The sequence below is a fragment of the Pempheris klunzingeri genome, chromosome 13, assembly GCF_042242105.1.
Source record: "Pempheris klunzingeri isolate RE-2024b chromosome 13, fPemKlu1.hap1, whole genome shotgun sequence".
Lineage (NCBI taxonomy): Eukaryota > Metazoa > Chordata > Actinopteri > Acropomatiformes > Pempheridae > Pempheris > Pempheris klunzingeri.
Window position 1 is genome coordinate 1803752 of NC_092024.1, and position 25788 is coordinate 1829539.

Genomic DNA, 25788 nt, shown 5'->3' on the forward strand with positions numbered 1-25788 from the left:
GGCAGGGCAGACAGTCCAGGCGCTCATATACAAAGCCAGCACGTTTCAGTCTGTCTGCAGCAGCCGAGCGGCGCTGAGCACCAGCAGCACCACCAGCACCACCAGCAGCACCACCAGCACCACCAGCAGCAGTTGGAGGAACGCACGACGCCAAACGAGCAGGCGGGGAAGATGATGCTGGCTGGCCGGTGGCCGGGGGCTCGGGGACAGTCCGAGGCTGTTGAATGTGGCCGGAGCCGCTGTCCGAGGTGCTGAAGATCCTCAGCCGCAGACGCACCGTCGCCGTTCCCCCCTTTTTTTCCCCCAGTCGAGACGATACGCATGAACTGACGTGAATGCCGAGCAGCACGGCGCGGCGCACCGGTCCGGCGGTAAACGCGGCGCCCCCCCCGGCCAGAGTAAATGGGACCGCACGTCGTCCGAGCGTTAGAAAGATGGAGAGGTTCCCTCTGCTCGTCCTCATCGGCTGTCTGTGCGTCTCTAGAGTCTCAGCGGGTAAGTTTGTGTTTATGTGCAACCAGAGGGATGTTTCCACGGACGGAGTGGGGTCTGATCGCCTAATTCTAGGCACCGAGGAGGGGGTTGCAGAGGCGTGTGTGTGTGTGTGTGTGTGTGTGTGTGTGTGAGAGAGAAACACTGGTGTCTTACAAGGAGCTGTGTTGTCCAGGCTTTATTGTTGGGAGACGCTGCGTATAGACTGTGTTTGCTTGTGTTGTCATCTAATGAAACCAACAGGAAGGGTTACGGCTGGGGGGGGGGCTGAACTGTCCACACGTGACAAATCTGCACAGAAACACAATCCGACAGTTTTCACGTGGATTCATTAAGATTATTAAGATTAGTGGGGCTTAATTGACCTGTAACAAAGCGTGTTATTGTGTGTGTGTGTGTGTGTGTGTGTGTGTGTGTGTGTGTGTGTGTGTGTGTTTGTGAGCCCAGCTGACCTTTGAATCTCATTTCAGGCAGGTACTGTAAACTGCTACACACACACACACACACACACACCTGAGCTGTATGTTTACACTGTCAGAATATCATAGGAACATTTGCTGACCTCTGATCAGTGCTACACATCTTTATGTCTACAATCCAAAATGTGACTAATGACAGAGCATGATCGGACTGCTGAGGAGCGACAGTGGTCCTCACACATAGATCCATGGAAACACCACCGATGCATGCTGTGCCTGTGTGTGTGTGTGTGTGTGTGTGAGAGAGAGCATCTATAAAACATGCTTTTTAAAGCCCATGCTACACACACTTTAACCACTCACTGCCATATTTCACCCCTGACATCAAAATGCATCTCTGGTTTGCTCAGCACCCCCCCACTCCTCAACCTTTCTACTGACGATGGATCAGTGAGCTGCTCTTCACACACACACACACACACACACACACACGGACATAAAACACTTACATTACTATGTTTTGATTGTGCGAGCTCCTCTATTTTAAGTAGTCATTGGGAAGAATCTAAATTATTTTATATATTGAAAAAGTCTTCATGTTTTTAAAATGTTTTTAGGGTGTGCAGACATCTTCTGTTGCACTGGTAACTGGTTTAACGTCCTGTTTCTACCGCGTCTAAACATTTGTATATGAACACTTCATGAAGGGCTCGTAACACACTCTAATGTGATAATGTGATTGTAAGCTTAGATTGCTTTGTTGTTCGCTACTCGTATTATGAATCATCCATAACTGATGAATAAAGAGTTAATGAATTCTTGATAACAAAGAACATAGCTATAGTCATATATAATGATATATGAACAAATATGGACAAATCATTGGAGTGGAGTGCATCATTTATATACATATATATACATATATATACATATATATATATATATATATATATATATATATAGTCTGTTGATGCACCATATACGGGGCGTCATTAGAGGAGATACAGTAGAACTGAGAAACATTGATAAACACCTCAAATCTCTTCATATCTTTTTGCGACTACATTATAGTGTGTAAAACTATTTTTTGCTCATGTGCTGCTCATAAATGTTAACTAGTGATAAGAATATAGTTGCATGTGTAGTAAAATCACAAACAACAAATGATTTTCCACCAATCAATAACAGCTCTATGGCCAAGTGTCTGCAGAGACACTGACCCAGAGTACATCAGGCCGTCATGATGTCGCTGCTTTTAGTGGTTTGTTTCAATGTCGACAAAACGACCTCACCCAAATCAAATGATCCTCAAATGATCAACATATAAGAAATGTTGAGACCCCGTTCAGCTGGACGGCTGCTCACTAATCTGATGTGTTTGCCTCTTCTTGTTGTCCATGTTGACTCTACTGAACACAGTAGTGTTGAAATATTTGCACTTTTAAAAGGTTGCCAATCAATCAGTGCACTCCAGTCTCCACTCCATTTGTCTGCTGGATGAGAAGCCCTTAAAGTGCTCAGAGGGAGCATCCCCGGGGGGGGGGGGGGGGGGGGGGGGGGGGGGGGGGGGGGGGGGGGGGGGGGGCTTAGGGAGGGGGGGGGTGAGACATGAGGAGCCGCAACATTAGTGGCTCGAGTCCCGACGAGGATGTTTGATGCATCTCTGACTGTATCTGATAAGGACATAAAATGCCCCAAAATAGTGTTTTATACATCTTCCATTCCATGACAAACAAATGATCAAAAGCTCCAGAACAGCTACTAAATGGACCTTGGGTTGAGATTTTTCTATCAACCGATGTTCTGAAGCTCCAGAATAAATTAAGAAACCTCAGTGAGTCCCAGTGTTTAAAAGATGTAACCGCTTGTGAAACTTGCAGCCTTAATTGTAACTGCGTTACTTTTGGATTCGCAGCTCGACTCCATTCAAATTTTAGTCTTTGTTTGAAGACGTAGCCAGACAGACACCTGCACCAGGATAACCAGGCCTAATCGATGTCGGGGTGGGGAGGAGGACTGGCAGGAGTGAGTGGGCGAGCGCCACGGCACCATAAAGTGCTCACTACGGTGACGTCTTTACTGCGTTGGTGTTTATTGTGACTCATAAATAGTCAGTTGATCCTGGGAAAGGAAAGGTAATGTTTCCATTTAAAATGTAAATTGACTCTCTAACACATTCATCTTAATGAGGCCATAAATCCTCGCAGGCAATTTTCCCTGCTCCCTAACATTGAAGAGAGGGAAAAAATCAGTGAATCAATCAACAAACTGAACAGTGATGGAAGCAATGCAAAGGCTCAGGACTGTTGTTTGAGCGACGCTTCGAATAGTGAGTGAGCTCACTACAGTACTTTCATACTGTAAAAATAAAATCAAGCAGAATGTCGGCGATAAATTCCCCGTGAGTACAGAATATTATGTGTCAAGTGCGAAGCCATCCAGCATCCACAGAGAGGAGTTACAGACCTCAGACGTGAGAGCTAAAGTTTGTAAAAGCTGCACATCCTCCCCTTCTCTCACACCGCATTATCATCAAACAGGAAAACAGACTCACACTGTGAATATTTCTGAGCAGACGTCCAATCAGTCAGAGAGATGCAGAATCAGAATTAATGTACTTTCTGTGCCGTTTGTCACACATGCAGCAGTTTTCTCAAAAGCGCATTACAAATACTTGTTTATGCTTTAAGGATGGTTTCTCTGACACAACATACTGCATTATTCATAAACAAAAAACTGCCTTCAGGGTCTCTGGTGTTATTGTTTCCAGACGGCAGCTTTGTCACATGCATGAAATCAGATGAGTGATCAAAGTTCAGCACGTGCAAAGTTCCAGAGGACGAGCAGAGAGCGTGCACGGCTCATAAACAGGGATGTTGTTGGCTTTACGGTTCACATTACAAGCAGCAGACTGTCTTGTGGTGTTTTTTTTTTTTTTTCCTCTTTTAGTCCTTTAAACCTGGCTCCTGATTGGATGGCTGAAACATCGCCGCTCCCTCTGAACAGGCTCCTTAGCAGGGCACAGAAAGGATGGGAGGTGTGTGTGTGTGTGTGTGTGTGTGTGTGTGTGTGTGTGTGTGATTACCTGTTCATTAGTTTCCCTCAAGTCAATTGTGTGAGGACAATTAGCTGTTTGTAATTATTATCTGTTTGTAATCTTGTTTGTTGTATGTAGGTTTTTATTACAGCAGTCTACTGCTTATTACAGCGTGGTACTTAGTCACTGCATGTTCTCCTTACAAATACGTTGCATCAGATTTGGGAGGTTTGATAGGAAAATATCTCTTTGTTACTTTCACTGACCGCATTTGTTTATTTCACTGTGATATTTCTATCATATTATTGACTAGGAGACATAAATACATATTCCCAAGCTGTTACTTCAGTTAACTTAAGTTCCCAGGCTGCAGTGGACACACACACAGCGTGGACGTCATGTCAAGATGCTGCTAAATCACATATAAGCCAAATGTGCTGTTAATACATTATAAAACAATACTACTAAGTTTAAAGATTAAAAAAAAAAAAAAAAGAAGAGGAAAGAAACTGGCTAAACATACACTCCATGGCAGTCCGTCTCTCCTCCAGGCTCTTGAGACAGAGTTAGCAAACACACACATCCAAATTAAACAACCAATCAAATTCCTGATGGTCTGCACACCTGAGTGTTTCAGGGTTTTGTGGAGCTGTGGACACTCTTTAATGAAGCACTTTCCACTTCACATCTGTTTTCCCCCTGAATATATCTTTTATTCTGCCAACCTCAAACGCCAAAGGACAAATCTCAGCTCTCGACAGTGAGACGTAATATATGATTCAGTGCTATACTTTTGTTTAATATGCATATACATTAATTCAGTTCAAAGCATTTTTCTTCAGACTTACTATAGGAGTTATACAGCTATGTGTATTTTGGTGCTCTTCTTTTGTTTGTTTTTGGCTGCATGCACAAAGGTATTTTTAGTGTGTATGCAGATCTGTGCGTAAACACAGAACAAGCTTTAGAATAGAACGATGAGGCTACAACTAATTTATAGGCTTGACTTGAAAGAGATGGTGTATTTCTGGAACACAGAAGTGGGGCTGGAAGACAAAAAAAAAGGAAAAGCTAACATTTGAGAAGTCCTCCCCGAAGCTTTGCCGCTGTTGTTGCTGCGTCTGTACTGCCCAGATAATCTCCCTTTATCTGTCTCACGCCCTGTCACGTTTTAATTGTCACCTGTCTTCTTACATAAATGTCAGGACCACTGAATGTTCCCATCAACAACTCGCTGCTGCTGCTGCTCTTTCCTCTGGCACCTGTCGGCCTTTTCTCTGTTTCAGAAAGTCTCTGAGTTCTTCCTTGAGAACGAGCCAGAGCGCGATGGTCTTGTGGCCCAAATGTGCTAAAGATGTCAGATCTGGTGGCAGCACCAAGATTTGAAGAAAATTATTTAGATTTGAATCTTTTTTCTTCTTTTTTTCAATTTGCTATTATTATGTGACGTTAAAGGAAGCTGTTCTTCATCCATGTTTGCTTTTGCTCGGTGACAACAGGTTGGCTCTTTTTTCTTTTTGTTGATGAAAATGGAATGAAGCAGGCATTAGAGGACAGATTGGTGCAATCATCTGGACGCCGGGGCCTGTGGGCGAAAGAGATGGCGATGCCAAAACACTGACGTGGCAGCGGCTGCTCGCTGACGCAGTCTGTCGTCTGTCCAGTGTCACGTCTGTCATGTCAGGAGGAGGAGGGCTGAGCTGCCGTTTTGGGGGGAAATCAATGGATGTAAAGGTTTTTTTATGTGGATTTGCGTGTGTACGAGGATGAGTGCATGACTGAAGCATGTATAAACAAGTTTTCTGTGCATAAGAGTTGTTTGCACAGTCAAAAAAAACTATTGTTTCAAATATGAGCGGTCACAGTGAACAGTGATGAATTTCACCTATTCTACATCCTGCACGCACACAGAAAGGCTCCCAGGAAGACACTAATGGTCAACATCAGAGTAACACCTTGTGGAGAAAAGTAGCAACAGAGAAAGATAAAGAGGAAAAACATCCCAGACACTTGGGATAAGACCGTGTAGCGTCTCTGAAGCAGACGTGCGTGAAGGATTAATCGACAATGACAGGTCTGCTTTTATGAGTCTTCCTGCACTGGTGATAGTGTTATTTTATCTCACGTTGTGTTTCACAGCATTTCCACTTATTGCATGTATAATGTATTGTGACACAATGTGGTTACACCAAGAGTGATGCGGTGTGTTCACATGCTAAAGGTCTCCTACTCAGAGGGGTAAGGGTTTGGCTAAAAGTCTTTTCCAGGCTCTTAGCCACAGAGAAGATATTAGTCCACTTATTGTTTAGTAGCTGGTAAATCACCAGAGTGTATGACGCAACTAAAAACAAGCATGGGGAGACATAAAAAGATAAAAAGGATCTTACTTTGTGTGACGGTCAAACAAAGAACACTAAATAGACACAGGCACAGCAGCACAGTCAGTGTGGCATTTGTTTAAACTGTTTCAGCATAACTGTCTTGGTTAAATCATTTAAGATGATCTCATAATCAATCTGCATTGATAATGAAGTGTACAGTTCATTAGTAATGCAGATTGATTATCAGATCTGTTGCTGTATATGCAGCCACGGGTGCACTCACTACCAAACAAAAGACGACGGCATTTATGGGAAAATTATTTACTTATATTTTACAAAAATAAAATAAAAGACAAAAAAAGACATTTTAAAAATGTAAATGCATGCCTTTGTTTGTTTCCATGGTTATCAGCAGTTTGTTTGTGTGTCTGTCATGTGGGAATGGTTTTACCCACGAGCGCACCTGTGAACCACTGGGGGTTTGTTTGTGTGCACAGTCATGAGTGGGTCTGCATGTACACACAGTCTCAAGCACAAGCCCAAACTGATAGATCTGATTCAGAGATCCGAGTCTCCTCCTCCAGTTCTCCTCAGCAGCCCAGCAGAGCATAAAAATACTATTTTTGTTTAGCCCCATGCAGGCAAATCCGGGGGGGTCCAGATGGTGTGTTTTACATCCGAGCAGTCTGCAGCACAGGTGGGCCCCTCAGGACGTTACCTGCACTGCCTTCACCAACACAGACACACACACAGGCTCATTTGTCTCCTCTTACTAAAGTTTTGTCTCCCGTTCCAAGTGTTGTGCTGCACTGATAAGGCAGCAACGTGTGTGTTTGTATAAAGGGAAATGTGACCGTGCACACAGACGCCTAAGGTGTAAATGTGTGTGTGTCAGTCAGGTTCCCGTGATCAACCTTTATGCCAGGAGCTGCAAGTCAAGTTTGTGCAGGGGGGGCGTCTATCCTCTGTCAGGGGCCAGCAGTCAGTCACACAGCATGTGTGTCTCTCAGGAGAATACGTGCTACAGAGAGACATGGGGGTGGAAGGGAGTGATGGATAGAGGGAGAGCAAATTAATGTATGCAAAAGGGAGGAGATGCTAGTGTTAGAGCCACGGGAGAGGGGAGCCAGAGGGGGAGACAGAGAATGCCGGTGGGGAGAGTGAAACATGGAGGAACCGAAGAGGGAGTATTATTCACACTCTCCCCCTCCACCTGCCTGTGACACCAATCCTCCCAGGCAGCTATTGTAGGCATTATTTCACCAGCTGTACCCGAGTCCTCAGCAGGGCTCAGGCGCCAGCTTAGAGAAGCTACAGTGGGTCTGAGGAGGAAGAGAAGCATTATGTATCACACGCCAATATCAGAGTCATAACCTTGTATCATATGTGTGTGAGTATGTGTGTGTGTGTGTGTGATTTGCAACTGATGAGAGAGTAGATTCATTAGCAGTGGGCTTGTCAAATAATCAGCCTCACAGCACTCTTGCTTTTTTGAATTAGCTTGCTTACATTCTCCCTGCACACAATGCTGCATTGATTTTCATACCCTGGCTTTTGACATTTAATTAGAGAAAAGTGTGTGCACGTGTGTGTGAGCGCGTGTGTGTGCACGTGTGTGTGTGTGTGCGCGCAGCGGTGCTAGAATGAGTTTTGAAGTGGGGTTGGGGAGGGCATCCCGCTTTGGATGATGTAACGGGCTGGTGAACTTTCTCACGTCGACTTCCTTTCCATCTCAGCCTTGCTTACTGTTTTTGTACTGAAATACCATAAATGTGTAAAACATGCAGTCCCTTTTCTTATCAGGATACGTCCACATCAAAATAGGCGTAGCTTATCCCCAGAGGTCCAAGGCCCTCTACAGGGTGCAGCGCTCTTCTGAGAAACACTTCTTGCACGTTCTCAATTTAGAAATCAAGGACACTACAGGAGCATCCAAGGGTTTTTCACTCTGAGAGCTCTTACACTGTTTTTTCAATAAGGTTCTCGAGGATCAAAATTCATGGCCTACTGGTCAACACGCTTGCTAACATACAAATATACTAACATATGATGAAAGCCTTTATCTAAAGAAATAGGTGTGTAAAAATGTAACTGATTCTTTTGGGACATTTCACTGATTAAAAGACATGGAAATATAGACTACTGTACGAACGTGTGACGGTGAGTGACAAGAAGGAACTGATCGCGACAGGCTGAGATATTATTGGCAGCATCCAATAACCACTTTATTACCACAATAACTGTCTTACAATAACAAAAAGTCTTGCTGTTCCCCCTTTTCCAGCGCTTGTGTGTGTTCGGTGTATATATATGTGTGTGTGTGTGCGTGATAGAAAGAAAGGGAGAACGACAGAAAAATTCTGTTTTGTTACCCCCCCCCTCCCCACCTCAGCATTCTCGTGGCCAGTGGGGATGGAAAATTCATTTCCTATGAGTAAATAACTCATTTCTGTACAAAGGGACAAAAAGACCCTTAGGTGTGATTATTTGACAGCGCTGGGCTGCTGTGTACAGAGGCAGAATGGACCACAGAGAAAACACACATGCACACGTGCAGAACACACACACACACACACACACACACACACACACACACACACACACACACACACAGCAGTGGCTCAGTGGCCGTTACAGGAAGACGTTCTGAATGAATTCCAAATTAAACTCTATAGGAGGACAGTAAGCCGGCCTTCTATTTATAAACTGCACATCTGCCTCCACTGTAAAGCAGCTGATCAGCAGCCAGTGTGTGAGTAGCATGAGGCTAATCAATAGCAGAACAGTGCGCTGTGTGAGTCACAGCTAGGCTACCGTCTCCCGTTTCACCCACCATCTCCTCCCTGCACCGAGATCCCCATTGAAGTGTCAGTTACAGGCAGAGAGCTTTACACACCAGGCTATGGAGGAGCTGCCAAAAAAGCCGCTGTGTAGTGGCTGCACGGAAACGTAGCGAGGAGCGTTGGAGAGACAGACAGAGATGAAAAGACCAACACAGATAGACGGCGCGGGTGTATTTGAGGCGGAGGTTCAGCACCAAGTGTCCATTACAGTCACAAACATAGAAAGCAAAAGTGAGCGGAGGAAGAAATATAGGAAATGTTGTTATGAGGTGGATGTCCTCTAACAAAGAGCTGGTGGATACAGACCCAACTGCAGGCAGTTGCATGAAACAAATGGCGGGACAAAGAAGAAGAGACAAAGAATATATCCATGGGAAGGGGGGGGGGGGCTCCTTTTGTGGTTTACGTAACATTTCAAGCAGTTGTATGGAGAGGAGGTGGAGCGGCTGTGAAACAGTAGGCAGTCTAATGAAAAAGGCATTAGGGGCAGTCACTTATAAAGCATGACACAGTGTTACAGTGTGCTACAACGCTGCTAAATTATTCACCAGATGCTTCAGTTTATAAATGAGACACATTAACACCACATGTTTGCCTTCAATAGCGTCGGACTGTGATCCTTCTAACGTCCTAACTCTGTGTGTGTGTGTTTACAAGGACACGACCACGTGCCAAGGCCTCCTCTGACACATGCAAGGGCAAACTCCAGATCAGCACAAAATCCTGATGGCTCCATCATGGCACATTAACTATGAATGAGGGGGAGCTTGCGTCCCCGCCAGCTGTATGTACGCTAAAACCCCCTCCGCCCCGCCATCCCTCAGAGAGCACAGCGCTCACAGCTCGCACACCTCTGAGACTCGGTAACATGTAAGCGCGGGAAACAAGCGCGGCAAGTAACCGCCATTCCCCCAGCGCTGTCATTAGCGGCGGCGCGAGACATCACCGCGTTAATCATCAAGTGCTAATTTATAACCGCCAATTCCCCCGGGGTGTCGCCCTTTTTAGCCGTAATTGTCTGCTGCACAAAGTTTTATTTCTTCCCTCTTCCGAGCTGCTCTTTCAAATGCACGCCGCCTTGATATTCGCTCCCACCTGCTGGTTGCAACCTCCCATAGAAAGTGACTGTTTACTCACTATTAGTCGTGAAATGAGCTGAAGTGGTCTAAGTTGTTAACCATGAAGCGGTAGCAGCACAGTGATCCCCAGAGGGATTCGGAGACAGGAACAGGAAGTAACAAACGCCCGCAGCCCGTGCCTGCCTCAAAAAAATGCCAGATAAGGGTGGAGTAAGATGTAGCTAACAGGCAGTGTTCATGTTAGTTCACAAGCCTACAGACTAACTCATTAGCATCCCAGGGAGCAGAGTCAGCCCAGGGGCCTGACTCTGAGAAACGCATTTCTAAGGATTGCAGAGCTGTAATAAGGTGGTACAAATCAGTAATATCTCCCCACGGGGGCGGATGGAAGCTGGAACACCACCCTGCTAGCTTTTCTATGCTCTCTCAGTCTCAAAGCCCCTGCTGTCTGCTCACGTGTCGCACTGCATCAGCACTCACCTTTAGGCCCTGTATCTAAGACTATAGGTTTACTATGTCATTACTTCTTGGGCTTACATGGTATGTAATTTAAACTGAAATATGTTTAATCAAATCACTAGCAGACACACAGCTAACGTGGCACTGGGTTGTGCACCTGCTGTAGTAGAGTACTGATTTAATGAGGCTGCCGTATGTGTACACCCTCTGCCTGATGATGACTTAAAGGTGAAAGTATACATAGACAATGCAAAGAGGGACCCATGGGTGAGTCTCTCCCTCTGGCCCGCTGGTGGGTTATTCATCCCTGCATTAACTTCAATTACACCTGGTATTAACATATGATCTGTACCCAGATGACATCTGATCACACCATCTTTTCTATTTAAACCTCATATTAAAACGTTATCTTAATCCTGCCCACGTTGTGATTAGATCTTTATATGCAAATTAGCGCTGGCTGTCAGCAAATGCGGGACGTCCCAGGTCAGGAGAAATGTCAACGTTTGGGATGTGGCCAAACTGTACAGATTGTATTTACACCTGACTGAGTGAGAGCGACTGCAGATGTGCTTTGACTTGACTGATCAAGTGTAAATGTCAATTATACACGATGATTTTTGGCAAGAAAATAAATTCCATACAGAAAGCATTTAGGAAACCAACTGTAAAAATGAGAAGTACACATGTGGTGAAAAGAAAACCAAACAAAAAACACACTATGATCTCCACAGGACACTGGAGGAGGTGTGTGTCAACAGAGAGACCAGCAGAATGTTTATTAAGTAATGATAGGCTGTATGGGCCTGGACTGTTCACTCTGTGTGTGTGTGTGTGTGTGTGTGTGTGTGAATCTGTGTGTGTTGTGAGGCAGCAGCTCGGCCTCCTCTCCTTGACTGTACACAGTTTCACCTCACACACACACACACACACTCTCTCTCACCATGAGTTCTCTAATGAACAGGGATATTAAGGAGCTGTCACCTTTCACACTTCTCAGCATGGGACAGACAAGTCGCTGTCACTTTGATCATTATTGGGCTAACAAAGACACAGAGACACACACAGGACATACGTCATTGCTCAAAGTCACCCCCATCTCTCAGGGTGAGGCAGGCTGTGTGCCACTGCGATGGGGGAGAGTTTATGAAGACATCTGTCTGGTGTTTCATTAGAGCCGACTCTCATGTCATGTGGATATTTAAGGCCCACGGTCACGGCCGACGTCCGCACTCTCCGTCCCTCAGCGTAGTCAGACGTACGAGGGAGAGGAGACGGACAAAGACAGACAAAAAGTGACCGGAAGCCGCGGGACGTGAGGACACTCGAAGAGATGGTTTAACTTTGTTTTGCACAAAGCTGAGAAGGAATGACAAGGACATGTGGTTTTTTAAACTCCACTCCCACCTGATTGCAATAAATACGTAATAATCTGTTTTATCATTTTTCTTCTGTCTAATCTGTTTTCCAGGAGGGACACAATTATTCATTTACACATTCCAACAGCACTCAGCAATATATACAACAAATGAAGGGGAAAACACCAGAAATTCTACACAGCTCGCAGTTACAATGAGATATCGTTCGTTTAAGATCACCCAGTGGGTAAAGAACTTCTAATTTCAAAGGGCTTTGCAGCAGCCTGCTCCGTTTTTGGAGCAAAGAGAAAGCGCTCTCCCCTACATCAGAAATGTAGAGGCTTTATTAAAAGAGCTAACCAGCTCCGTGCAAAATTATAGGATTTAAAAGACACGAAGTACAGAGCTTCATAAGTACAGCCTTATAGGTCAGGTTGTAGGCAGGTGATTACTGAGGAGAGAGAGTCATAGAGTGACACCAGACTGGCTCTATAATCACGTCTGGAATATACAATTTTCTATCCTATTCATGTCCTCAGCAGAAGCCATGTTAAAAGCCAAAATCAGCTTCCCTTTTCATTTTTTCTCTACTTAATTTCTCTTCTTTTATAGTCTATTCTTGGCTTTTAAAGGGGCAGAACACCTATTTTTCAAGTGAAGATCAGTTAACTAGTCACATTGAGCACTAGTCCTCCTGTTACATAATGTCTTCCCCGCGGGAGCTTTGTGGAGAAAATAACCCCGATGATGACACGCTGATGTCTCGTATTCAGTCTGCGTGAGCGACGGACGCATCCGTCCAAGTCATTTGGTAACCACGGTAACACCTTCTGTATGAGCATCAGCAAGGGAGTGCACATGAATCTCCATGGATTTTCATCTCATTAAAGACGACAGTGAAATGAAGAAGTACTCAGATCTTAACTTAAATAAAAGGATCAGGATCATTAGTGTCAAAGTAGCAGTAATTACATCACTAAACCCAGTAACACTCCGTTATGTTGGGAGGCTGCTTTGTCACTGCATCTCCAGGAGTTTGATGGAGGGTTGATATAGTAAACAGTAATGTTACATTACTTTCACTGCTGAGTAATAAGTAATGGAATGTAATATAATGAGGGATAGGTTGAAGGTTTGAAGTAACCTGCCCATAACAGGTACGGTCCTGAAAGAGGAGACAGGAAGTACAGATATTCGGAATTCTAAAGCAGATTTCAGCGTGTGTACAGCCATGGTCTGCAGCAGACTCCCAGAAGTTAACGTATTCCCCCGAAGGGCATTAGGAGCTAAAACGGCATGAGACAGGGAGAGAGAGAGACAGAGAGAGACAGAGAGGAAGAGAGAACTAACAAGAAGATAATGAGTTTGATTTGTGACTCCTTCAGTCCCATCAGACGCCCGTCCCTCGGTCTTGTCAGAAAACAGCAACCAAACAGCAGACAGTAAACAACAGCGAAGCCACTTCAAACATCACAGTCCCTGCTGATGAAGAGATGCAGCAGGTCTCCATCCTGTCATCTACCGTTAGTCGGGCCATTCATCAAAGCGTCAGCGGCAGGCGGGCGGAAACGTAACAGAGGGGCCTGCTTGGATATGGAGTGCTGTCAGTGAATGTACAGTATGTCAGTGTGTATACGAGCACATCAGCCTGTAATTACCAGCTGTGTGATTTGTACCCGTCAGAGAGCAAGTGAGCGCTAACCTGTTCAATAACTCACTGACTGCATTTGGAGAGCAGAATTAGATAAGTACCCCAGTAAAGACAGAGGAGAGGCATCACTGAGAGCGACCGCCTCTCCTGATGTCTGCTGCAGCATAAAGGATCTCTTCTCACTTTATAGTTCAACACAGTTGAATTAAGCTGTGACAGCAGTAACCATAAAAACCATCATAAAACCTCATTCACTCTCTGCTCAACACCACTCACATGTCTCCGCAAGCAGCCAGTTAGCTTAGCTTAGCATAAAGACTGGAAACAGGGAGACAGCTAGCCTGGCTCTGTCTATAGGGAAGACAGTCTGCATACAGAGAGCTACAGCTTGGATGGTGACCTTTCTTTTAGAAAATCATCATGTCGACATTTTCACGCAGCAGTTTAGATCACTGACAGTTCACGGTGTTAAAAAAATAATTCAATTAGCCCCCCCAGGCATTAAATTCATCTAAATGAAAACAAAGACGACGCTTCAGGGATCAAAATTGATCAGTCTTATATGAAATTACGAGCCACGTCCATCTCGGCTGCACGAACCGTTTTTCTATCACAAAAATATCACATCACAAACAGTCGGAGCTTTTTGTCCATTATGGTTGACACCCTAAATGATTTACATGAGAACCAAAAACATACAGAAGATCAGATGGTGTAGGCAGAGTGAAAGGAAAATCTGTTTCACTCTAATTCAAAGCAAATTGATGTGTTTTCCTCGGCTGAGGGCACTTTGATCATCTGATCTGCACACTAGCTCGTACGAGACTGTAGCCACTACGTGTGTGTGTGTGCATGTGTGTGTTGTGTAGACTGGAGCAGCACATACAAGAGTAGAGTTTTATCTGGTGGCAGCTGAGGCCACCAAAGTATACGTGGACACACACACACACACACACACACACACACACACACTGATAATCTCACCTAATTATATAAGGGCCCCAAATCATTATTCCTAAATCTGGTATTTTGTTCTTTTTCAGAACTTCCCGAAAGCTTTCAAAATATTAAAAAAGCAGGTCAGTCAGTGTGCACTTCTAGGAGAGAGTCAGCAGCAGAATTTAATTAACACTTACTGCACTCAGACTGTGTTCAGACTTTCATTGTGTTCAGCTGTGAGGCAGCATCACCAGTTTCAAATCAAGTGAGACAGATCAACTGGTGAGGCCACATTGCTGTCTACATCTGAACCACCAGGAGGCAAAGAAGAAAAAAAGCCTCATAAATTCATGATCATAAAATATCTGGGTTCACATTTTAAAGCAGCATTTTAATGTCTGACTGTTACTACTGTACTGCATGCATTTCAGCTGTTTAAATAATTTGAAATCTCAGTAGCCATTAAATAAGCTCACACAGACAGCCTCTCTCAAAGACAAAAAGAAAATGATGAATCCAGAGTGCAATATGGAAAGATTTCATCGCTTTTCACTGGCACAATGTGGCTGGTGGGCCTCTAACTGTTATCAGAAATCTGTGTATGCAATACTGAAAGGAAAAATGTTCCAGGTCTGAGAGGTGTGCACTGATGCTGAATGTTAAAAAGATGGAATAAGACAGTACTGGTCCACAGAGAGAAATTTTTAAGTTGTAACGTTGTAAATATTTCAGGCCAAGCATTACGGGTGTGAAAGGAAACTAAGAGTCTGCAGCCATGCTTGCAGCTCTGTGCGGCTGGACTGAGGCACAGCGGTGCTTTGAGAAGACCATATTAAGCATGTTACAATGTTAGTTTAGCATCTTAGCATGCTAGCATTTGCTAATTATCACGGAGCACAAAGCACAGCTGAGGTTGATGGAACAATTTGCAGTTATTTGGTCAAAAATCAGCTATTTGAAACATTGTCCTGATGTTGGCGCTGCAGGAGAAGTGGGAGGATCACCAAAGTGATTACAGTTCATCCTGAGGGGAACATGAATGCTGATCCATCCTACAGCTGCTGAGATATTTCAGTCTGGATCACAGCACCATACCTGCAGCCACACCACTAGTATGGCAAAAATTAAGTCCAAAATATAGTTTTTCTTTTCATTCTAATGAAAGATTAGCCTGATTTTAGGTCACAGACTGCACTGACCCTTTCATATCACACACTGTGGTGTCTGCTGAGGCTCGGACAGTACCTGCAGCATTCTGAGGGATTGTTCTGTTTCTATACTCATCGATTCCACCTTACATAATGCATTCAGCTGAGCCATTTATTCACAGCGCTGAATTTGGCTTCCTGCCACGCTGGCGGCCGATTTTTTTTTTTTTCCTTTTTCTTTTTTCTTTCTGGCAACCAGCAGAATCGTAACGGAGCTGAACTTCTCATCTGCCTCATAGCGCAGGAGATAAAACAAGCCTTTGTTTCTCTCTCTCTGTCTGTTTGCAGATAGCTTGTCGCCTCCCGTCAATGTGACCATCAAAGCAGTGAAAGCGAATTCTGCTGTGGTGACATGGGACATCCCCGAGGGAGACCCCGTCATCGGCTTTGCCATCACACAGCAGGTGAGCTAGACTCGCTCACACTGGATGTGTATGTAAATGTACCAACAGGGTGCATGCAGTTGTTTAAGCAAGAATAAAACATTACACACACACACACACTAATTGAATTAAGTTGTGGTTCATCACTGGGTGTTTGCTGCCATGTCCTGTTCTCTTCATTGTGTTGTTCCCTTGCTTGTAGTCGGTATGCATTATGGGAATTATCACAGGACGCTGGATCCTGTCGGACTGCCTGTCTGACGACAACAGACTCTGACAGCCCTGCGAAAGGGGAAAGTGATATTATCTGCTTCCATCATGCTCACATAAACATACAGAGTCACACACGCTTGTCGTTCACACCCACAGACATTACACACATTACTGTCATGACTTCACGGACACAGACGACACCCATTCACAGGAGCTGGGAGTGACATGATGGGGGAGGACAGCGTGGTATCACAGTGGTACCGACGTGTGTGTGTGAGCAGAGGAAGTAGAAATGCTGTGGATGTGAACTGTGATGTTCTGAACTCCAGACCCTGCTATAGCAGCCCCTTTTTTGGTTTTCACCACTTTGTGAGTCAGTGTATGGTGACTGAACACCAAACTCGCGCCCTCCTGCTGCAAACGATGTTCACCGTCCTCTACCGTGTCACACCCCAACAGAAGAAAGACGTGCGCATGCTGCGATTCATCCAGGAAGTCAACACCACCACGCGCTCCTGTGCATTATGGGACTTGGAGGAAGAGACAGACTACATTGTGCATGTCCAGTCCATCAGCATGTCTGGGACGAGCCCACTGAGCGATGCCCTGCGCTTCCGGACGCCGAAGGAGGCCGAGACTCAAGCCTCTAAGAGTAAAGGTAAAGTGGCACAATGACAAAACACACACACACACAAATATGAACACTTGCTCAACAGTTCCACACCTAAAAGAACAAAACTGCACATTCCTTCACTCTGTTTCTGTCCTTTTCGTCACAGTGAGTGCAGAGGGGACTTGGCCTTTTGACAATATCTTGACTGATTTTGTCTAAAGACCAATAAAAATCAATAGACACACAAAGCGTGAAATGAAATTTCACAACAGAGTGCTTCTAAAGCTCGCCCCCACTGACCACAGCTTGGGAATAAAACGTCCGAGGGGGGTGCATACTTCATCGTGTATTGACGTGCCTCTGTGGGCTTCACCCTGTATGCACCCAGCACAACTGCGCGGTACACCAAAATGAGGGAAAGCATTTATCAGACGCAGGGAGGAGGTAGTCAGAGCTGCGAAGGGTAGCGAATCGATGTGCTTTTGGCTGAAGCCCCACTCCATCTATTCTTCCTCTCATCTACACTCATCTCTCATATGAGCCGCCGCTACACTTCGATACTTCCCAGGCTGTGCAGCCAAAAACAGTCCGAACTTCTGTTGTGGTGGCGAGTGGGCTGGCAGAGACATGTAGAATATAAATACAATCACTGCAGAGCACTACAGACGTGTTCCTCTCACCACCGAGACCCAATTAGCACAGGAAGTGTTGTCTGTGTGTTGTTTCTGCAAGGGGAAGAATTTACAAAAATCAATAACTGCACAGGATCCAGATAGACAACAGGTTTTTCTTTTTTTTTTGCAGGGTTCGTCTTTGTGTGTACTTGCACGAGTTTGTTTGCTTGAGGTTGCTGAAATGATTCCATCTCCTGCAGCTTTCAGCTGTTTTCCTGAGAGGGGTAGTTACATTTCCATGAGGGACAGTGACGAGAGGGAAATTATACCCTCCTCACAGAACAAAAATGACATCTATGTTCTTGCCAAGAGTTCGATGAGAAGGTCAGTAGCAGAGATCCTCTAACCAGAAAACAATTCATTTTGCACCAATACGAAGAAATGGTATACACTACTTCCTGTCTCCCAAGTGGGAGCGCTTGACTTTTATACTTGACTTTTATATATATATATATATATATATGTATTTTAATATAATTTAGACTTTTGCTCTGTATAGGTTGTAGTTGATTGGTGTTCACCGACCGGTTGATAGTTTAGAAATGACTGTCAGTCTGTCATTAGTTTGAATGCTAAATAGCTTTAGACAACACAGGATTGATAAAAGAACTGAAAAACAGCTTGGTGAAGCAGGCGTAGAGGGAGAGCTTTCTATTAAAGTACACTGACAACATTTGTTCTTCTTTGGTTCATGTTAAAACCCACAATTGTACTTATACTGTTAGTAGAATAAAACAATATCTGTGTTGGCAGGTTAATGTTCTCCTGATTAGCCAATCTGAAAGATGCCGTTTTGTTACAAACCAGCACCTCTAAAGCTAAAGTTGCTGCCTATTTGCTAAATCTGTACAAAAAGTGTAGCCATGATAATTTACCTGTTTTTAGGTGTGTCTCAAATAAGAAATTGACGTTTCTACTCTTTGGTTTTTGTGCACATGATAGTGTGTTCATTAGTTAGCTTTAGAGGTGGAAAAGGTACCCAGGCTAGCTTCCCCCCCCCCCATTTCCAGTCTTTATGCTAAGCTAAGTTAGCCAGCTTCATTATTAGAGTAAGGATATGAGAGTGGTGCAACCCATCTAACTCACGTTTCCCAAAAGGTTGAATTGTTCCTTTAAAATAAGCGTCACAGGGCCGAGGTTCCAGTTTTTAAAACAAGGTTGTGGAGTTGAATGCAGTTGAGGCCTCTCTTTTATTTGGACGGCTGTTAGAGGAAGCAGCTTCCCTCATCCATTTCTCAAAAATGTAGTTCCGCATATTGGCAGGCTCTGCGCACACACACACACACACACACACACACACACACACACACACACACACACACACACACACACACACACACACAAGATGAAGTCCCTATTCGCTGCAAAGCAAAAAAGATTTCCCCGCTCCTCCGCACATTTCCAACCATGCACACATTTAACAAAGCAAATCTCCACAGAGAGCAGGTCTGTGATTCATCATCCTTCACTGGCGCTCAACAACAACTTCACAGTTTATCACAACACCACACATCCTTCTCTGTCTCATTTGCACCGCTTGCTCAAGGATGTCTGTTTAATTAGCTCGGCTACGTTGAAACAATAAAACCTTCTGATGACAGATGAGCAGATGTTCTTCAAGTCAACATTTTGTAATGCAGTGGAAAATCAGAGTAGTTAGGATTTGGGAGCTTCCAAAGTGAATGTTAGTTCATTTTCAATAAGAACGATTGTGTTAGTAGTTTCAATCCACCAGGACATGTTGGGCTTTTACACTGAAGTAGGCAGACAAATAACAGACAGTGCACAGGTGGTCACTAAGCTTTTTCACTTCTTCACTATTTCAGACCTACTTAAGAGATAACAACTCAACAAATCAACACAAATATCTTTCTGTGGAGTTGATAAATCATTTCTAAACGTACCTTCTATTAAGGGGCAAAACAGTGGAAATTGCGCTGTTTTGACATCCAAAGTGAACCAAAAAGGGAAAAACAGAGTTTGTCTTTTAGTGCAGATAATTGCACAGGGTAGAGAGTGTGGGAGAGAGAGTCAGTACAGCTGTTCTGTCCTTTGTCTCGATGTGACAGGCAAACATCCCTAGAAGAAAAGGGAGGTTTTCACCATCCTCTCTCAACTGCTCAGCCGTTCTGTTCTGACACATCGTGCTGATCTCAGTGGAAAGAGCAAAGGATGAGCCCCAAATGCTGGATTATTCCACGTTTCTTCTAATTTCCTCTTTCACGACAGGTTTAAGCTTCAAGAGATCAAAGGAAGTGTGAGAGATGGTTAAAAAAAAACAGCACAAAACAGGAGGAGGAAGAGACAATGAATCAGAGAAAGAGAGGAGGGGGGGCAGAGTGACAGACAGAGGAGGAAAAGGGAGGAAGTCACAGAGGATGTAACAGTAAAGGCAAATACAAAATCCTGCCAATAAGCAACTCACAATTAGACTTTTCCCCCAAAAACTCACAAATGTGTGATTCACTCAGAAGCACATTATTGTGCATTGTATGGTGTGATGCACACTCTCTGTGGACAAATTACTTGAACCAGGCACACAGACACTGAAAAATAAAAATATCTGATAGACGGAGAGCTTTCCGTCTCTGGCTCACAGGAAAATTCTCACAAACAAGGATGAAGCAAACAATTCTCCTTTATTCTGACACGTAGGAGTTTATGCATGTCAAAACAGGGCTGCAGTAAAAACGGTGAGAAATTTCCCCAAAAAGCATCTCTCAGCTCTGTAAGACCTCCTTGGTTTCCTCTTACACTTTGTGGCCACTGAAGTAGAAGCAGCCACATAAAAAGGCAAAGAATCCTATACGACTTAAGCACCAAAAAGGAATAACTCAACATTTTGGGAAATAAATGTATTGTCTTCCTTTCAGAATGATATTAATCTCATGTAAGCTAAGTACGGAGCTCAGTCAGGATGTTTAGCCCAGCTTAGCTTAAAGGCTGGAACCTTTTATTCGTCCAGCCAGCAGGACCGTACTGCAGCTATCACTCTCGTATGAAGAGAGGTTTGGCTTTATGGACATCATCTTGGTTTTTTGGAGCTAGAAGCGACAGTCATTCCACAAAGACAGTCTATGTTTGGCTCGTCGCAAAGTAGTCCCACCGCGAAGCAAACCCTGCTTTATGGTCCATTTTGCTCTAACTGGGACCATCATGTACTAAATGATCATCAGGCTGTATTCAGGAGGATGTGAAGCTAGTGACTGAGATCATAAACCTCAGTGTTTACTGAGGTCATAAATCAAGTGAGAAGACTTCCATTCATTCAGACTTTTTAAGCCAGTGGAGTCGCCCCATGCTGGCTATAAGAAAGAATGCAGGTTCAAGGCACTTCCACAGGCCCAGAAGTTACTGTATGTCCACTTCTTTATACAGTCGACAACATATAATCCAGTGGTAAAGTAGGCACATCTGTGGTCATCAAGGTCTCCATCTCTAAGTGCTTCAGGTTATGAAAACTAAAATTCAAAACATAAAGGTTACAACACTACAGAGTTTTTTTTGTCTCACTGAACTTAAGTTGGCAAATCAAAAATATTCTGCTGCTGAATTTGTACAAGGAAATTGATTTCTAAAGCTGTGAGTCTGGCGAATGGTCACCCTGCATCAGAGGTGTTACAGCTGACCATTTGGCCCCAGTGAGGCCGGCTGGCAGCCGTGTCAGGCGCCTTGGGCTGTTGTGCTTTGATTAGTTAATACTGGGCAACAGAGACCAATCGATCAGCAGAATTGCTTGTTGCTAAAAGCTACTGGAGCGTGGGGTTCCTGCCACACTGGGCCCTCCAAATGTCACCCACTGCATCTAATAAAAGGATAGGAGTGCTCTCAACGCCGCGGTGAACTTTAGATCGAGCCTCCGACTTGTGAAAGTGAAAAGTTACATGTTGCTGCTTTGTTCCACAGAAACCTGCAGGCTTCTAAGGGCAGACTGCTGCATGTGCAAACAACCAGAAAACACACACTTCTGCCTTTGATATTCCTCCTGATGGTCACACCACTTGAAGCTGGTGTGAGTTGATCCCATCTGCTGTGATCAACTTTTTCCATTTCTTTATCTCTCCATCATGCTCGTAGATGAAGCCTTAACAGTTGTCTTCATCTTCTGCGTCGCTGTGACCTTTAGACTCCGGCGGGCGCCTGCAGAATCAGGCCTATTAGTGATCACGCAAAACACGTCAGTGCAGCTGCTCACGTATGCGTGTTTATGTGCCTACGTGAAGTCTTTCAAAAATCATTGCTCATTTTTCCTGCTGCAACAGAGGTCCTCGTCCGCACCTGTGCTGCAGCCCCCCTGCTATTAGCTTGCAATTTAAGACATAATGGCGACAGGAGGAGAGCGGCTGACAGGTGCCGGTACTCCTGTGCAAAGTATAAAGTGAGATCTGAAGGGGGTGAAAACACTAACAGAGCATTTCAGGAACACAGCACCAGGCCTCAAACAGTGTGTGAGGAAGTTCAAGATCTGAAGAGTAAGGACATGGACCTTGAAGTGAAAAGAGAGCGCCAGTGAAACCCTCAATGGATAAAATGACTTTGCAGCATCATAAAATCAAGTCTGCTGGTGCTCTACAAGTGAGAAACTTGGAAAGCAAAGAGAGGGTTGGCATCTTCTCTGGAACAGCAGAAAACGATGGTGAAAGGATGACTTTAAACCGTATTTTGGAAGACGAGGAGAAACAGACGTGAGCTAGCAATCATTAATACTACAGCAGGAGCCAAAGTAATGCATGAAAACAGTACAGTTCAAGAATTTATCAAATGATGACCATTAGAAAGTTGTTGTCTGGACTTCATGATGAGTACGTTCAGGTGGAAACAAGGGATGGGTCATTGATTTTCAAGTATTGGAATAGTAGTTAAATTATTCTTTCAAAAAATCTAATAGTTTGTGTGACTGCCATCTTGTTTTAAAAACACATTTCCCTCATTTTTACAGGTGGCTTTTAATGTTAATATTATATCAGCTGTGTCATAAATGCTTCAGTGATTCAAAATACACATCTCCTCTCTGATCACAACACCCTGATCCGTCAGCCGTTTCACTTCTGAGGAGACGACTGGTGCAAAGTTGTTCATGCGCAGAATCCTTGTTCCGTGATGGAGCAGCCTGGCAGATCTTATTAGAGGCCTGCGCTGCATAAGCACACTCAACATGACTTATTTGCCTCTGAGCTCGGAGCGCTTTAAGTGTCAGTCATTAGACGCAGTGAAAACCCTGATTTTATAGCAAAACATTTTGCTGATGTATTTTTATTATTTTGCTGTTTGGCTTCATCTTGTTCCAATTAGCCCCTCGTCTCCCAACCGACGACTCGCCTCAGGACTCAGAGGCACTTCCACTTCAGTAGCAGCCTGCGACGGGCAGCAATGATGCAAAAACTTTATGACAGCCCATCGAGTGTAAAAGGGAAATGATTCAAACTTCAGGTCAGGAAAGAACTCTAATTATGGGCTCTGATGAAGAGCAGCAGCAAATTGACCTTGGCTCTTGTACAGTTTGGCAGTGTGATAGGACATTTTGATGAATGTGTGTGTTAGTAGGTACATCACACTTTCACACATCAATCTGTAGTCACATGCACAGGAACGGGCATACTTTACACTTAGTATATCTGATAATTAATGCACGCGTTGTTGATGCTCCAGCCCCGTGCTTCAGTCTGGTGTAGATATTAAAGGGGCCGCAAGTGACGCAAGAAGGCTTTGCTTTGCATGAAGGCCTCTTCGTGGTGTCAACGATGAATGGCATTTTGGGTATATATGTGCAGCGACTTCTTTACTACGATCAGACTGTCTCACATATTTCTCAGCTGATGAATAAACTCAGCCAAACTGAAGCTGAAGCCTTGGTGTGTATCTGTGTGTTCAACTTCAATCAATCTTTATTTATATAGCGCCAGTTTATAACAGCGTTATCTCAAGACGCTTTCCATAAAGAGCAGGTCTAGACCAGACTCTTTAATTAAGAGAGAGACCCACCATTCAGGAATTCAACATTAAGGATTCAAGAATCCCCACATGAGCAGCATCAGTTGCAACAGTGGAGAAAAAACTCCCCTGTAACGGGAAGAAACCTGGAACAGAACCAGACTCAGAGGTGGGGGCTTTCTGTCGGGGTCTCATCTCAGCCCTGAAAACAGTCCTTAACAGTGTGTCTGGAGCGAATCTCTTTTATTTGATGATAAATATTGAACCATTGTTAATTTCTCTGATGTTTTCGAGTCATGATACAGAATTGACGAGCCTAATCCACTTGCACTAACAGTCAGATATGAACATGTTGCCCCTTGACTCCTTTAGACGAAGTGACGATGGAGGAAGTGGGCCAGACCACCCAGCTGAGGGCGGGGGAGCTCATCATCATCGTGGTGGTACTCATCATGTGGGCAGGTGAGGAGTAAAATGTGCACTGATTCATGATCAGACAGCGTTTCTGTAATCTCACCCACAATAACAGAATACCCTGTGGTTGCTTACAAGATCAGGCACATTCCTCTGTGTTTAGTTGGCTGATCATGAACACGCTCTGCCTCCCCCCCCCCCCAGGTGTGATCGCTCTCTTCTGTCGCCAGTACGACATCATCAAAGACAACGAGCCCAACAACAACAAGGACAAAGCCAAGAACTCCTCCGAGTGCAGCACTCCTGAACATCCGACGGGGGGGCTGTTGCGCAGTAAGGTATAACCCCACCCCCCTCTCCCCGGGTGCCTCCCCCTCAGCGGCGCCGGGCAGGTGAATGGTCCCGGCCACTTCCAGAGTTTTTCCACCGGCACTTCATGCAAAACCATAGAGTCATGTGAACGTCAGCTGCAGGCTCGAGCCAAACTCTGCTTCAACATGGCACCATTATGTGCATGACGTCACAGCATTCAAACAGACGAGTCATGGCTTCTGATAAGTTTGTGTCTGATCAGTGTGCAGAGCATCGACTGTATGTAAGAAGTGGGCGTAGCCAACGTGATGTCACCCTGCCAAGAGTTGTCGCTTTACAGGCCTCGCCATCTTGGGTTCAGAACCAGAAGTGACATTAGACCTCTGCATCTGAGTGGTTAGGTTTTGGCATGAACACCCCTGACTGGTTAGTCACAAGGTAGCCCGACCTAAAGCATTCCCTGCTTTATGGTCTACTTTGTTGTAAATGAGATCATATTTTAATAAGTAAACATCATGCTGTATTTAAGACTCACAACTCATTAGGAAAATGTTTACTGAGGTAGTGAATCAAGTGAGAAGTAGACTCATTTTCTTCTATACGTCCAGACTTCTGTGCAACCAGCAGAGTCGCCCCCTGTAGGCCTTTAGAAAGAATACAGGTCTAAGACACTTCGGCCTCACTTTTCAGACTGGGAAGCCACGTCCACTTCTTTTATACAGTGCATGGTGCAGAGTCCCATGTCATATGTATTTCCTGCTCAAGCCAGTGCAGAAAACAAAAGTCAAAACAAATCTTTACTCCACCACTCTCTTGTTCTAAACATTAATAACACATCCGCGTACAGAGGCATCCTCATGCTCATTGAAGAAAATTATTGTGTGACTCCTGTGAGTCCTCCAGCCTTCTCATACCTGTCATCTCTGTCTTTCCTCCAACAGTTTCCCAAGAACAACAACAACAACAATAGGATGCCATCTGTCAACATCATTGAGGTGTGACTGCCAAGACGTCTTCTCTTTATCCAAAAGACTTTGTGTTCTCACAAACAAGCAGGCCCCCTTTAAGCCCATCTGCTTGTCAGGATGAGGCTGGGACTCTGGGCCCTTCTGCAGCACTTTCTCTCCTTTGGCACGGGGCCTGGCCCTGAAGTGGAGCTGCAGGACCCTGCGGGTCAGGCACAGCCTGGCCAGCGCTGGTCTGAGAGCACAGTTGGCGGCGGAGTAACTGTGGCGAGAGTTCAGCGGCTGAGCCGTGCTCAATAACTACTGTACCATGGGGCAGCAGAGATTAGGGGCAAATGGCTCCGGTGGTGGAGGGACTGCAGATAAACCAACCCCAGGGACCAAAGCTGATGAGCAGAGCCAGAGACCTTTTCATTCTCTCTCTCTCACCTCTTTCTTCTCGCCATCTTTCAGTGCTATATCAACAACCACAAACCT

General features: G+C 44.7%; 2 protein-coding genes across 3 annotated transcripts in view; one reads left to right on the forward strand and one right to left on the reverse strand.

Moving 5' to 3' along the window:
- The window catches only part of maco1b (macoilin 1b), a 194812-nt gene that overhangs the window by 96549 nt on the left and 72475 nt on the right, over positions 1 to 25788 (reverse strand). The window lies entirely within an intron of this gene.
- fndc5a (fibronectin type III domain containing 5a) lies at positions 435 to 25347 on the forward strand. The gene is made up of 6 exons (XM_070842313.1): positions 435 to 495; positions 16095 to 16210; positions 16862 to 17054; positions 23993 to 24082; positions 24239 to 24372; positions 25288 to 25347. Exons 1-6 carry the CDS (start codon positions 435 to 437, stop codon positions 25345 to 25347), a joined length of 654 nt encoding a protein of 217 aa, XP_070698414.1.

Coding starts and splice junctions, on each gene's coding strand:
- fndc5a (XM_070842313.1), top strand. CDS start 435: ATGGAGAGGTTCCCTCTGCTCGTCCTCATCGGCTGTCTGTGCGTCTCT. Junction 496..16,094: donor CGTCTCTAGAGTCTCAGCGG/GTAAGTTTGTGT, acceptor GTCTGTTTGCAG/ATAGCTTGTCGCCTCCCGTC. Junction 16,211..16,861: donor GCTTTGCCATCACACAGCAG/GTGAGCTAGACT, acceptor ACACCCCAACAG/AAGAAAGACGTGCGCATGCT.